The following is a 12185-nucleotide window of genomic DNA, read 5'->3' on the forward strand; positions in this document are numbered from 1 at the left end:
AGGGTGAGTAGGGATGGAAGAATCACTATGTTCCTAAATTTGTACTTCTGAAATACAAGTTTATATACCTTAAATAAAAAGTTTCTGGGTAAAAACCAAACAAAATCATTGAGTCCATGGGAAACCTGGACTGAATTCTGGTTCCAAGTTTGGGCCCCTGGCCTTTGCAGGTATTAAGGAGTGAATCAGTGGATGGGAGCTATTTCTTTCTCTCTGCTCTCAAATAAATTGAAAAATAACAACAGGCACCTAGGAACATAGAGACTTCCTTTCCTCTTCTTGATACTGGAGTAGAAACTGTCATGCCTCCACCTCTGGAGAGGCTTACCCTAGCTTAAGCAGAAAATAGAAAACAGAAATAAGCTAGCACTTAAGAGGATCCAGCAGCCAGAGAGAGACAGATCAATCAGATCTACTAGGGCAGATGGCCCCTAATGAAACAGGACTGCTAGAGGAGACAAAGGACAACGTTATTTTTAAAACAACAGGAAAACGTGCATAAAATAAAGAACAAAAAGCTAATAATTCTTGGCACTAAAAATGTGACATTCAAATTTAAAATATCAATGAATTAAGGCTAACTAAAAGAAAGAATAGTTGGGAAATACTGATCTGAAAGAGAAGTGGAGGAAAAAGCTCTTACCAGCAGCAAAAAGCAAAATGATAGAAATCACAAAGAATGAGTACAAGACTAGACTTCAACCAGAATCAGGAAAAGGGAACAGATGAAAAGAGGGAATCATTGCAAAAATTTGAGAGGGAATTTGCTATGGTTAGAAAGAGACTTCAATCCCAAGTTGGAAAGAGATAACGACTCTTACCTATACACAACTAACTAACGGGAGGGGGAGGTTCACTATTACTTGGTTTAAAAAAAAAAAGTCTCAGAAGAGGCCAGACAGAAATTACAAAGGGAAAAGAATCAGCCTGGTGTGACGCTTCTTATCTGCAGAAGGGGGAGGGAGGAGATGGTAGAATAAGGATATGAAACAAGAATTCTGTATTAACCAAGACATCATTACTATCTCAAGGTGATAGAAAAATGTTTGCCAACGTGTAAGGGAACAAATGTCAATAACAAAATGAATGTTCTTCAGGGTGAATGAAGACACATGAAATTATATAGGGATCTAATATTACAAAGACAATGGACCTATACAGATTGCTTGTTATATACCAGGCACAGTTTTTGGTGCTAGGACCACAGAAGTAAATGATACAAAGTCTGAGCATTCAAGAAGTTTGCATTCAGAGAAGATAGCACGTGCATGCCCCATAGAGAAAACACTCAAGTAAATAATCAAATAGCAACTGTAACAGTGAAAAGTCCTCAGGCTAGGGAACGACCAAGAGGAAAGAATACAGATGTGAAAAATGAACCGTGAAATGTATAATTAAATATAAATCAGTGTGATAACCTGGAACTTGCATTTAAGTACTAAGCAAGTATTCTAGAAATAGAAGAGACATTATAAAGGAAAACCTAATAATTTCTAAGATCAAAAAATATGAAATAAGCAAAGCAAGGATTTGCAAGCGAGGTGAGGGGAGAAAACTAAAATGCTGTATGAGTCTCATCTGCATGTGGGAGATGGAAGGTGTGAAAACAACTTACTGGGAGAAGGAGGATCATGGTGGGAGAATGAAGTTGTATCGATTTAAGAGATGTATACATACACAACATTTATTAGGAATGTTAGCAATGGGAAGGTAACCACTAGTGAATGGATAAGCAGAGTACAAACTTCAAATAAAAGAATAAAACCACCAAAACAACAAAAAGAAAATGGGTGAAACAAGGTAAAAGAAATAGTAAAACAGAATAGAAAGGAAATTGTCAAATACATCTCAAGTACTGAATGTGAATGGGTTAAATTCTCCTACTAAAACATCAGTCTGTGTTAAAACACACAATTTAGGGGTATACTGGGGTCGGTGCTGTGGCGCAGCAGGTTAACGCCCTGGCCTGAGGTGCTGGCGTCCCATATGGGCACCAGTTCGAGACCCGGCTGCTCCACTTCCAATCCAGCTCCCTGCTATGGCCTGGGAAAGCAGTAGAAGATGGCCCAAGTCCTTGGGTCCCTGCACTCACGTGGGAGACCCAGAAGAAGCTCCTGGCTCCTGGCTTCGGATCGGCGCAGCTCCGGCCATTGCGGCCATTTGGGGAGTGAACCATCAGATGGAAGACCTCTCTCTCTCTCTCTCTCTCTCTCTCTCTCTCTGCCTCTCCTCTCTCTGTGTAACTCTGACTTTTGAATAAATAATAATCTCAAAAAAATTTAAGGTTATACAAGTATTAATTGTGAGATAAAGACATGAAACAAGTACATAAGAAGAGGTTGAAAGCAAGGTAAACACAACAAAGAGAAAGCACGAATGGAAATATTGATACCAAAGCAGAATTTAAGATTAAAGTGCTAAACAAGATTACAAAACAACATTATATGCTAATAAAATGTACTTTATGAAGAAGACATAATTCATGAGGTGGTAGTCAATAAACAAAAGAATAAGTTTTTGCTCCATATATTTAAGTACTATAAATGCAGGAAGAAATTGTTTAAAAATACAAACGGTGAATTATTCAGGTTGGCTTATTGGTCTTAAATCCTGTCCACAGTTCATGGGTTTCAGTCCCACCGGTACTTCTGATTCAGCTTCCTGTTAATGCACACCCTGGGAGGCAGCAGATAATGGCTCGAGTATTTGGGTCCCTGCCACCCACGTTGGAGACCCAGATGGAGTTTCTGGCTCCTGACTTTAGCCTGGCCTAGCCTTGGATGTTGCAGGCATTCATAGAGTGAACTAGCAGGTAAAAGCTCTCACTCTCTCGCACGCTCTCTCTCTACTTTTCAAATAAATAAAAAAAAGTCCATATTTTATACTCCCTTTCAAAGGTAAAGCCTAATTTGCCTCCCCTTGAGTATGGGCTGTACTTAATAATTTGTTTCTAATGAATAAACAAAAAGAAGAATTGATGATGTGCAACTTTAGAGATTATGTCATAAAAGATACTGTAGCTTCCTGCCTGTTTCTCCTAGTTCACTCTTTGGAGAAAGCCCACCTATGTCATGAGAAAACTCAGGTAGCCTGGTAGAGAGATCTGCATGGCCATTCTGCTAACAGCCAATGAGGAATTAAAATGCTATGCCTATAGCCATGCCAGTTATCCATCATGGAAAGGGATTCTCCAGCCCCAATAAAACTTTCAGATAACTGTAGCCCTGGCCCATAGTTTGAATGCCACCCTATGAGAGATCCTGATCCAGGAATCCCTAACTAAGCTGCAAATTTCTTATGCACAGAAAATGTGAAACACTAGAGTTTGTAGTTTTAAGCTACTAAGTATTAGGGCAATGTATTATACACATATTGAAGCACAGAATAGGGCAGGCATTGTGGTACAGCAGATTAAGCCACTGCCTGGGATGCCTGCAACCCATATAGGAATGCCTAGTTCAAGTTCCAGCTGCTCTACTTCCCATCCAGATTCCTGTTAATGTACCTGGGAGGCAGTAGAGAGCTGGACTGCTATCACTGGGCTCCTACCACCCACGTGGAAGACCTAGATGGAGCTCCAGGCTCCTGACTTAGGCCTGGCCCAGCCCCAGCTGTTATGGGCATTGTGTGTGTGTTGGGGGGAGGTTGAACCAGCGTGTGTGTCACTATGCCTTTCAAATAAGTAAACACATGTTTTCCTCCCCAAATGCCCTCAATAGCTGGGATTGAGCAAGGTGGAAGCCAGGAGTCAGCAACTCCATCTGGGTTTCCCACATGGCTGGCAGAGGCCCAAGTTCCTGGACCACCTTCTACTGTCTTCCCAGGCACATTAACAGAAAGCTGGATTGGAAGCAGAGCAGCTAGGACTTGAACCAGCACTCCAACATGGGATGCTGGCATTGCAAGTGGAGGCTTAACCCACTGGACCACCACGTTGTAACAAATAAAATCTTTAAAAATACATGGAATAGAAAATATATGGAAAAACTACGCAATCAATAAAGTTGATTTGATGCACATATGAAGAAGTTTGTGTACCACAAATAGAGAATCCATTTAATTTTTCTTGTGTCCACAAAACCTTTAAGTAAGAAATCTTATACTGGACTCCAAAGCAATCATTAAAAAATTAAAAACAAGAAACATTTCGCCGGCGCCGCGGCTCACTAGGCTAATCCTCCGCCTTGCGGCGCCGGCACACCGGGTTCTAGTCCCGGTTGGGGCACCGATCCTGTCCCGGTTGCCCCTCTTCCAGGCCAGCTCTCTGCGTGGCCAGGGAGTGCAGTGGAGGATGGCCCAAGTGCTTGGGCCCTGCACCCCATGGGAGACCAGGAGAAGCACCTGGCTCCTGCCATCGGATCAGCGCCATGCGCAGGTCGCAGCGCGCCTACCGCGGCGGCCATTGGAGGGTGAACCAACGGCAAAAGGAAGACCTTTCTCTCTGTCTCTCTCTCTCACTATCCACTCTGCCTGTCAAAAAAAAAAATTAAAAAAAAAAGAAACATTTCATAGGATAAATTTTCATATCATAATCCAATAAAACTTGAATAAATAATAAAAAATGTAATTAGAAAATAATTTAGCTCCTTGAATTAAAATCCTTGAAAGCTAACTTTTATAGTATTAATAAGCATTGGATCAATGAGAAAATTAAAAGTAAAATTAAAAGTTCCATAGAAAGTTCAGTTAGAACTAAAATTAGAAAAGATGGACAGCCTTAAATTCCTTCATTAAAAATGATGAGCATGAAAGATTGCATTCATCTGAAGAAATTAGAAAGAGAACAATAAAATAAAGATAAAAGCTAATATTATGGAAATAAAAAGATATATAAATCCAAAGATTGACTCTTTGAAAGAAGCAATAAAATTGATAGACCTGTCATGAGCCTGACTGAGAATTAAGTGAAAAAAGAATGAGAAAACATAAGATTGGGGCCAGTGCTATGGCATAGTAGGTTAAGCCTCTGCCTGGGATGCCAGCATCCCATATGGGCGCCAGTTTGTATCTGGGCTGCTCCTCTTCTGATCCAGCTGTCTGCTAATGCTCTGGGAAGGCAGTGGAAGATGGCCCAAGTCCTTGGGCACCTGCATCCATGCGGGAGACCCAAAGGAAGCTCCTGGCTTTGGATCAACCCAGCTCCATCCATTGTGGCCATTCAGGGAATGAACCAGCAGATGGAAGATCTTTCTCTCTGTTTCTCCCTCTCTCTCTCTGTAACTCTACTTCTCAAATAAATGAATCAATCTTTTAAAAATATGATTAAAGATTTTTAGAAGGCATAAAGATTCAAAGAAGTAAATAAAAGAATTCTCTAAATATACATAAAAGATACCAACATCTATGGCTATGTATTTTTAATATCTTAGAGGAATGAGTGATCTCTTTGAAAATTATAAATTTAAAATTTAAAAATAAATTACAAAACTGATTCAAAAGAAGTAGAAAACGTGAAAAGTGCATTGGCCCCATGTGGCTTTATAGCAGAGCTCTATCTCCATTTTCAAGAGCAAATCATTTTTAATGTTATTCAAACCCGTGATTCCCATCCGTGGCAGCACATTAGAATCACCTGGATGATTACAATGTATAGTCAAGTTTCAGTTTGAGGCCCACTGATTTAAATTACTCTGAACGATAGAGAAAGATGGAAATCTCTCCAACTCGTTGCCAGAAGCTGCATAACCTTAATTTCAAAAGTGAGGAGAGCTTTCAATGGTCTAAAAATTATATTTACTATGTTTGGATAGTAAATGTGTTTTCCACTGTGATGACAGATTTTCTTATATTAAAACTTCTCCAGTTAAACCAGACTTTGCTGTAGGTGGATTCTTTGCTACCTATCTTCTTTCACCTCCACTATGAACAAAGAATAACAAATTTCTTTAAATTTCATTTTAAGCCAGAACCAGTCATGGTCAGCCAAGCCATATACTTCATACAGTACACTTGTCAGCCAAGGAATTTTAACCTTTTTGAAAAACCACACGTCTTTAAAAGATTAAGCTTTGTGCTAATGAAGTTCATGCAACAGACTATGTCATGGTCTCTAAAAATGATTTAAAAGGAGTCAGAACGCTAACGGAACTCCTCTAAGTGTTAAGCCTCTCAAGGCAACTACTTCAAAGAAGGCAAGTCTATCTGGATGTGAAGATCTACTCTGTAGGTTCAAGGTTAGTCATTTTACTCTGAATAGTCTGAATGAAAGTAAGATTTGGTCTTAACACATCAAGAACATTAAGGGAACTGGTGTGGTGCAGTGTGTTAAGCCATAGCCTATGCCTATGACACCAGCATCCCAGAGTCCTGGCTGTCCCACTTCCAATCCAGCTCCCTGCTAATGCAACTGGGAAGGCATAAGAAGATGGCCCAAGTGCGGGGTCCCTGCACCCATGTGAGAGACCTAAATGGAACTCCGAGCTCCTGTCTTCGGTTTGGCCCAGTCCCGGTCATTGCAGCCATTTGTGGAGTGAAGCAATGGATTGAACATTCATATTCATTCATTCATTCTCTCTCTCTCTTCTTCTCTCTCTCTCTCTCTCTTCCTCTCTCTCTCTCTCTCTCTCTCTCTCTCTCTCTCTCTCTCTTCCTCCCTCCCTCCCTCCCTCCCTCCCTCACTGCCTTCCAAGTTAATAGATAAATCTTAAAAAAATTTAAGGGAACTAAGAAACACACAGGATGATGAGGAACTAAGTCTCCTGGGACATGAGTCTTTAGGATATTTAGGCTTCTGGCTACTGAGATTTCTCTGGATTTTCTTCAAAGAGGCACAAATGAATGCTACATGCCATCCTTCACTCAATTCCAATAAACTGAATTCTCTGGCTCATTCTGCAGCTGATAACACAAACGGCCACGTAGAACATGGACATGAAGTTGACAAACAGAGAAAACCCAGGGTAACTACAACTAAGAACAGCATTCAGAGGCCCAGCAGGGGAAGAAATAGCAGACCATAAATAATTAACTTGAACAGAGACAGAAAGTAACACACACACATACACACACACATACACATGACATTTCCTTATATTCTCATCTATTTCCTACTGATGCACAGTTATCTCTGCACCTCAACTCCAGATTAATTTTTATTTCTTTGGCAAACTCTATTTCAAAGCTTTATTCTTCTGATTGTAACATCCTACCTTGACCTCAAAAGTAAAAGAATTGATCAGTGTGGCTGAGTGAAACACATCAGTGATAGAGAATACAGAAAATGTTTGATTACCTTTCAAACTGGAAAATTATGGACCTTTATGGTGGAAGATGGTGCAGAAGATAGAAAGAAGCAGAAAACAAGCAATATGGCTTCCACTGGACAGCATCAGTATGGGGCCCAAGGGGTTAGAGTTAATTAGCTTCTCTCCGTCCATGTGCATTTCTTTTTCAGCTACAGGAGGTCACCATTCATGGCATCAATTTAAAAAACTAATCTGCCAGTACTTGATCTAAGATTTCAAGCTTTCCATTCAATGAGGGAAAATATCTTGTCATTTCAGAAAAGCTGGAGCACTAAATGAAGGATTTAGAATTGGTCTCTCTAATTAAGCAAAAGTGGCTGATGAAAATTAACCTTCTCAGAAAATAAAATCTGAAAATCTAACCTAACTAATGATATGTAAATTACTTTACTTGAAGATAAAATTATATTTGAAGCCATGTAGAGTTGAGATGTCCTTTTAACAAAGATCTGTCATGGTTAAGAATGTAGTATCCAGGGAGGAAGAATCTTTTTCAATCCCAGATGGGACTGTGAGCTGCAAATGTCTTGCTTCATATTAAGGTGCCAAATGATGCAACTTTTAAGGAAAAGCAAATATTAAAGAGACTAACATCTCAAAACAATCATAAGTATGAATCCTGTCATTCAAAGCAGCACACCAGTGTGCTCCCTTGGAGCTCCATACTTAACCCCGCCATAACACATCCCACCGTGAATCATCTTGTCTTTTTGTTAACCAACCTTCCCCACTTAACTGTATCTTAGTCATAATGTACCCACTAGGCCTTGGCAGAGTACCTCATTCATAATAGGTGTTTAATAAGTATGTGAAAAATAAAGGAATTTTGCATTCATGTTTCTATGTTCCTATAGTTTTTAAATGATGCCTTGAATACTAACGGGATCAGATAAAAATTTATTTGAATGAATCGGTTAAGGACAGATTCACTTTTGCATATGATAGTTACAACAAGAGAAGTCTTGAACCAAACCAGCCATTTCAATGAAAAGAATAATAGCATGAGGCATCTCAGGCTATGCCCCATCTGTACAGCCTTATCCGTGCTGCACTGTGTGAAAGAACCAGTGAGGAAGAAAGTATCTTAAAAAACAAAAAGAGCTACTAAAATTTCTCCTAATTCAAAGCCTGGGGTTTTTCTGATTCCTCTTTTGGGTTGATGATGAGGAATCAGTTAATCATAGTATAATGTAAACTTTGGTAATTTATTGCCCCAAAAATCTCCCAACAAGATGTAATTTGCCAAACTATTCCCCATAATTCAAGTGTTGCTTCCCTTAAAACAATAATAACAAAATAAAGATGTTGAAACATGGCCACTATTTACTTCTAAACAGAAGCTTGGAAGCTTGTTGCTCACGTGGATTGGACTCAATCTCATGGCTCCCGTCAATGAACCAGAGTCAGGCATTACATGCAACTGGGATTCAATAAGCTCTTGACACTTTGAATGAGTCCAAAATATTGCAAGGAAAGTCAGAGATCGTCACAGAAATTCTACTACTTCCTAGAATGACTGCTTAGGTCATACTTACGTATCTACTGTAACCCTTGAGTAAGCAACCTTTGTATCTGACACCAAAAAGAGAAACCCATCAGTCCCTATCCCTCTCTTCATTTGAAATATTCTTTTCCTGTTTTCCTCATCTGATTTCCTGGTCCATCACTCTTCTCTCAACTGATCTTTCTATTTTATCATGTTCTCTCTTCTTACTAATCTAACACCCAAAAACGATTCTCACTTTTCCTGCAGGCATTGTTTAAAAGAATTTTCCAGATCACTGAAACTTACTCCTTTAAACTAAAATCCCTTTGCAAATTACTTTGTACATTGTGGTTGAGATTTTCTAGAATGTACCATTTGTTCCCTTTACTATTTAACAGAGTATACACACACTATACAACTTGAGACTTTCTTGCCTATGCAGTCTTATCAACCTAAACAACCCCTAGGTACTTCTGAGAAGTCCAGAGCTCTCTTCCACATACTACCCAGCCCCAGATCACTGAATATTACTACTTTGTTTTCTATGTCATTTTTGTAGCTCCATATTTCCTTACTGTCAAGAAGAGCTTTTACTTCTCATGTTTGTCATTATATCCGACTTTTGCTGTTTCCCCTCCTACTCTCCAATCTGCTGTGGGATGGGTAGATAGACATCCAACCCTGTGTGTGAGAGGTTCTCCTGATATATCTTCACTAATCTTTGAAAAGGGTCTACGGCCCATTCTGTGAGTAAAGTTAAATGGATTTATGACAAATATTTCATTTTTAAAAAGATTTACTTATTTATTTGAAAGAGACACAGATAGAGAAAGAAAGAGACACAGAGATTTTCCATGTGCTGGTTCATTCCACAAATGGCTACAACAGCCAGGGCTGAGCCAGGGCTGGGCCAGGCTGAAGCCGGCAGCCCAGAACTCAATCCAGGTCTCCCTTATGGGTGTTAGAGTCCCAAGCACTTGGGTCATCATCTGTTGCCTTCTCAGGCACATTAGCAGGAAGCAGGATCAGAAGTGGAGCAGCTGGAACTTGAACCAGAACTCCAATGTGTGATGCTGGTGTCGCAAATGGTACCTTAGTGGCTACTTAACAAAGCAGACATTTATGACAAATATTTCAAGAGCTCAAAGACCCTTATACAACCCTGAGTTTGGGATCATATGAGGGAGAAAAGAAGATAAGTAAAATAGAATAACATTTCAGATCTGGATAGATGGAGTATCACTGTCATTTGTATTCATATAGAAGCGCTGTTTCCAGAACAGTTTGTATTCATGATTTTAGACTGCAGTGCATTTGTGTAATCTATCATCATTCTGCATTTAAACTGCAGATTAAAAAAAGAAACAGAAAAGGACAAAACACTGACCTTTCAAGTTAGACCTCGTCACAGGGCTGGAGCTTCCTCAGACATCGCCACGTGCTGCCCTTTCAGTGCACTGCCTCGATCTCCGGCCATTCATTTGCCATAAGCTAAGTGACCCAGTGCCATCAGCACAAGCTCCCCTTGTCATTCTCCCTTCTCAGACCCCATTAACTACACCTTCTTTTCAGTTTACTTAAAAAATGCTTTTAATGAGGGAAAAGCTGGTCTTTATTCTGTCCTCACAAATTCCTTTAAAATAATAATACACAGTCAGGGTGTTTTGCTGTTCCATTGTAAAAAAACACTAACAAATAATATTATTGATCAGCTCCTCCCTCCCACTACTTGACAGTAGTTGTTATTTTCTTCTTCTTCTAAATCAACTCTATTGTGTATATGTAAGGTATACCCCATGATGTTATGGGATAGCTATAGATAGTAAAAAGGTTCCTGTAGTGAAGCAGGTGAATGTATCCCTCACCTCACATGCTTACCCAGCTCTGCTTATTTTTGTGGCAAGAGCAGCTACAATCTACTCGTTTCTCATGAATCCCATACACAGTACAGTTTTATTAACTATCATCCTCCTGTTGCACACTAGATCTCTTTTCAGTTTCTTAAAGAGCAATCTTGCTACTATCAATGGCTTATCCCTCACTTTCCCCCTTTAAAACAGGCAATTTCATGATTCTGGTGTGTTTGGTTCAATCCGGGTCTAAGATGTGTTTTACCTTTTTCTCACTCAAGCCTGCCAAAATTCTAATTCATGGTTCCTGCATACTCCTGTTTCCTAAACACCAGCTCCTCTCCCTCTGCTCAAATCTATCCTGAATAGAACAGTGCCCTACTCTTTCATCACTGACCTCACAATCTCTACTTCCTCAACACTCTTATTGGTTAGCTCTCAAAATATTCCTTGCTCTATCTGAATGCTATATTTTACCTTCAGTTCCTTTTATAGTGCTTCTTACCACCTACCTCCTCCTGTTCACTCTTACATTAGCGACTTCCAGTTTTATATGCTCCCTATAGTTTTGTGGACAGAATTAATGAAACTCATCAAGATACTCTTTCCTCATCTGTCTACTCCGGAGTCCCATCCATGACCACACTTTCATATCTTCAACCTCCTCTCAAGACATGTTTTAAATGCCTTGGAATTTAAGTAACTACTTTCTGAATTTTATTTATTCAACTTCTTTCCCTTTTATATCCTTCCCAAAACCTCTAGAGAAAGAATTACATTTGTTACTGATCTCCACACCCCCTGCCCCCTCCTCCTCCCTCAGACTGTAACTGTCAATAGCAGGAGTGAACTTCTGAACATTTAGAAAGGAGTCGGGTACTGCACTATATAATACCCACTCTCTAAACTGTACAACTGTGCACTGCAAGATAAGATTGGCATGTGACATGCTCAATTCTAAACAAAACCAAAATAAAATAGAACAAACTGCTTCCTCTTCATATTGTAGCATCTAGACATTTACGTCATAACAAGAACAATAAACACAATCAAGTAAAAGTCCTAATGGATGTACAGATAGTAATAAATTTGAACAAAGACCCAAGTTAAATTTTTTAAAAATGTATGAGCTATGTATTTAAATTGACAAATCTTTGTGATTCTTGGATAAAAACTATTATATTACATTTATATCTGCCCATATATCTAAAAAAACTAATATTATTGTCTGCCCTAGGACTACCCTCCTAACCTGAACATAGAAACGTGACAAAATAATCATTTACCTTATAGAAGATCATCAAAAGGTCATCAAGTTTCCCATGCAAATCACCTGGAATGCAAATGAACAATCACAATCAGTAGGAAACAAGGTGCAATGCCCACTGTCTTATTTTAAGATTTATTTATTTTATTTGAGAGAGAGAGAAAATCTTCATCTGCTGGTTCATTCACCAAATTGCTGCAATGGCCCAAGGCTGGGCCAAGCCAAAGCCAGGAGCCAGGAGCCTCTTCCGGGTCTCCCATATGGGTGCAGGAGCCCAACGCACTTGGGCCATCTTCCACTGCTTTCCTAGGCACATCAGCAGGGAGCTGGGTCAAAAG

The 12185-nt window shown here is 39.6% G+C and overlaps 1 protein-coding gene across 1 annotated transcript in view; it reads right to left on the reverse strand.

Annotated features, from left to right (window-relative positions):
• The window catches only part of PPEF1 (protein phosphatase with EF-hand domain 1), a 121343-nt gene that overhangs the window by 47416 nt on the left and 61742 nt on the right, over positions 1-12185 (reverse strand). Inside the window, exon 7 of the mRNA XM_062183411.1 lies at positions 11867-11913. Within this exon, the coding sequence (XP_062039395.1) occupies positions 11867-11913 (47 nt within the window). The remainder of the gene's footprint in view (positions 1-11866; positions 11914-12185) is intronic.

Source organism: Lepus europaeus, chromosome X, assembly GCF_033115175.1.
Source record: "Lepus europaeus isolate LE1 chromosome X, mLepTim1.pri, whole genome shotgun sequence".
NCBI lineage: Eukaryota > Metazoa > Chordata > Mammalia > Lagomorpha > Leporidae > Lepus > Lepus europaeus.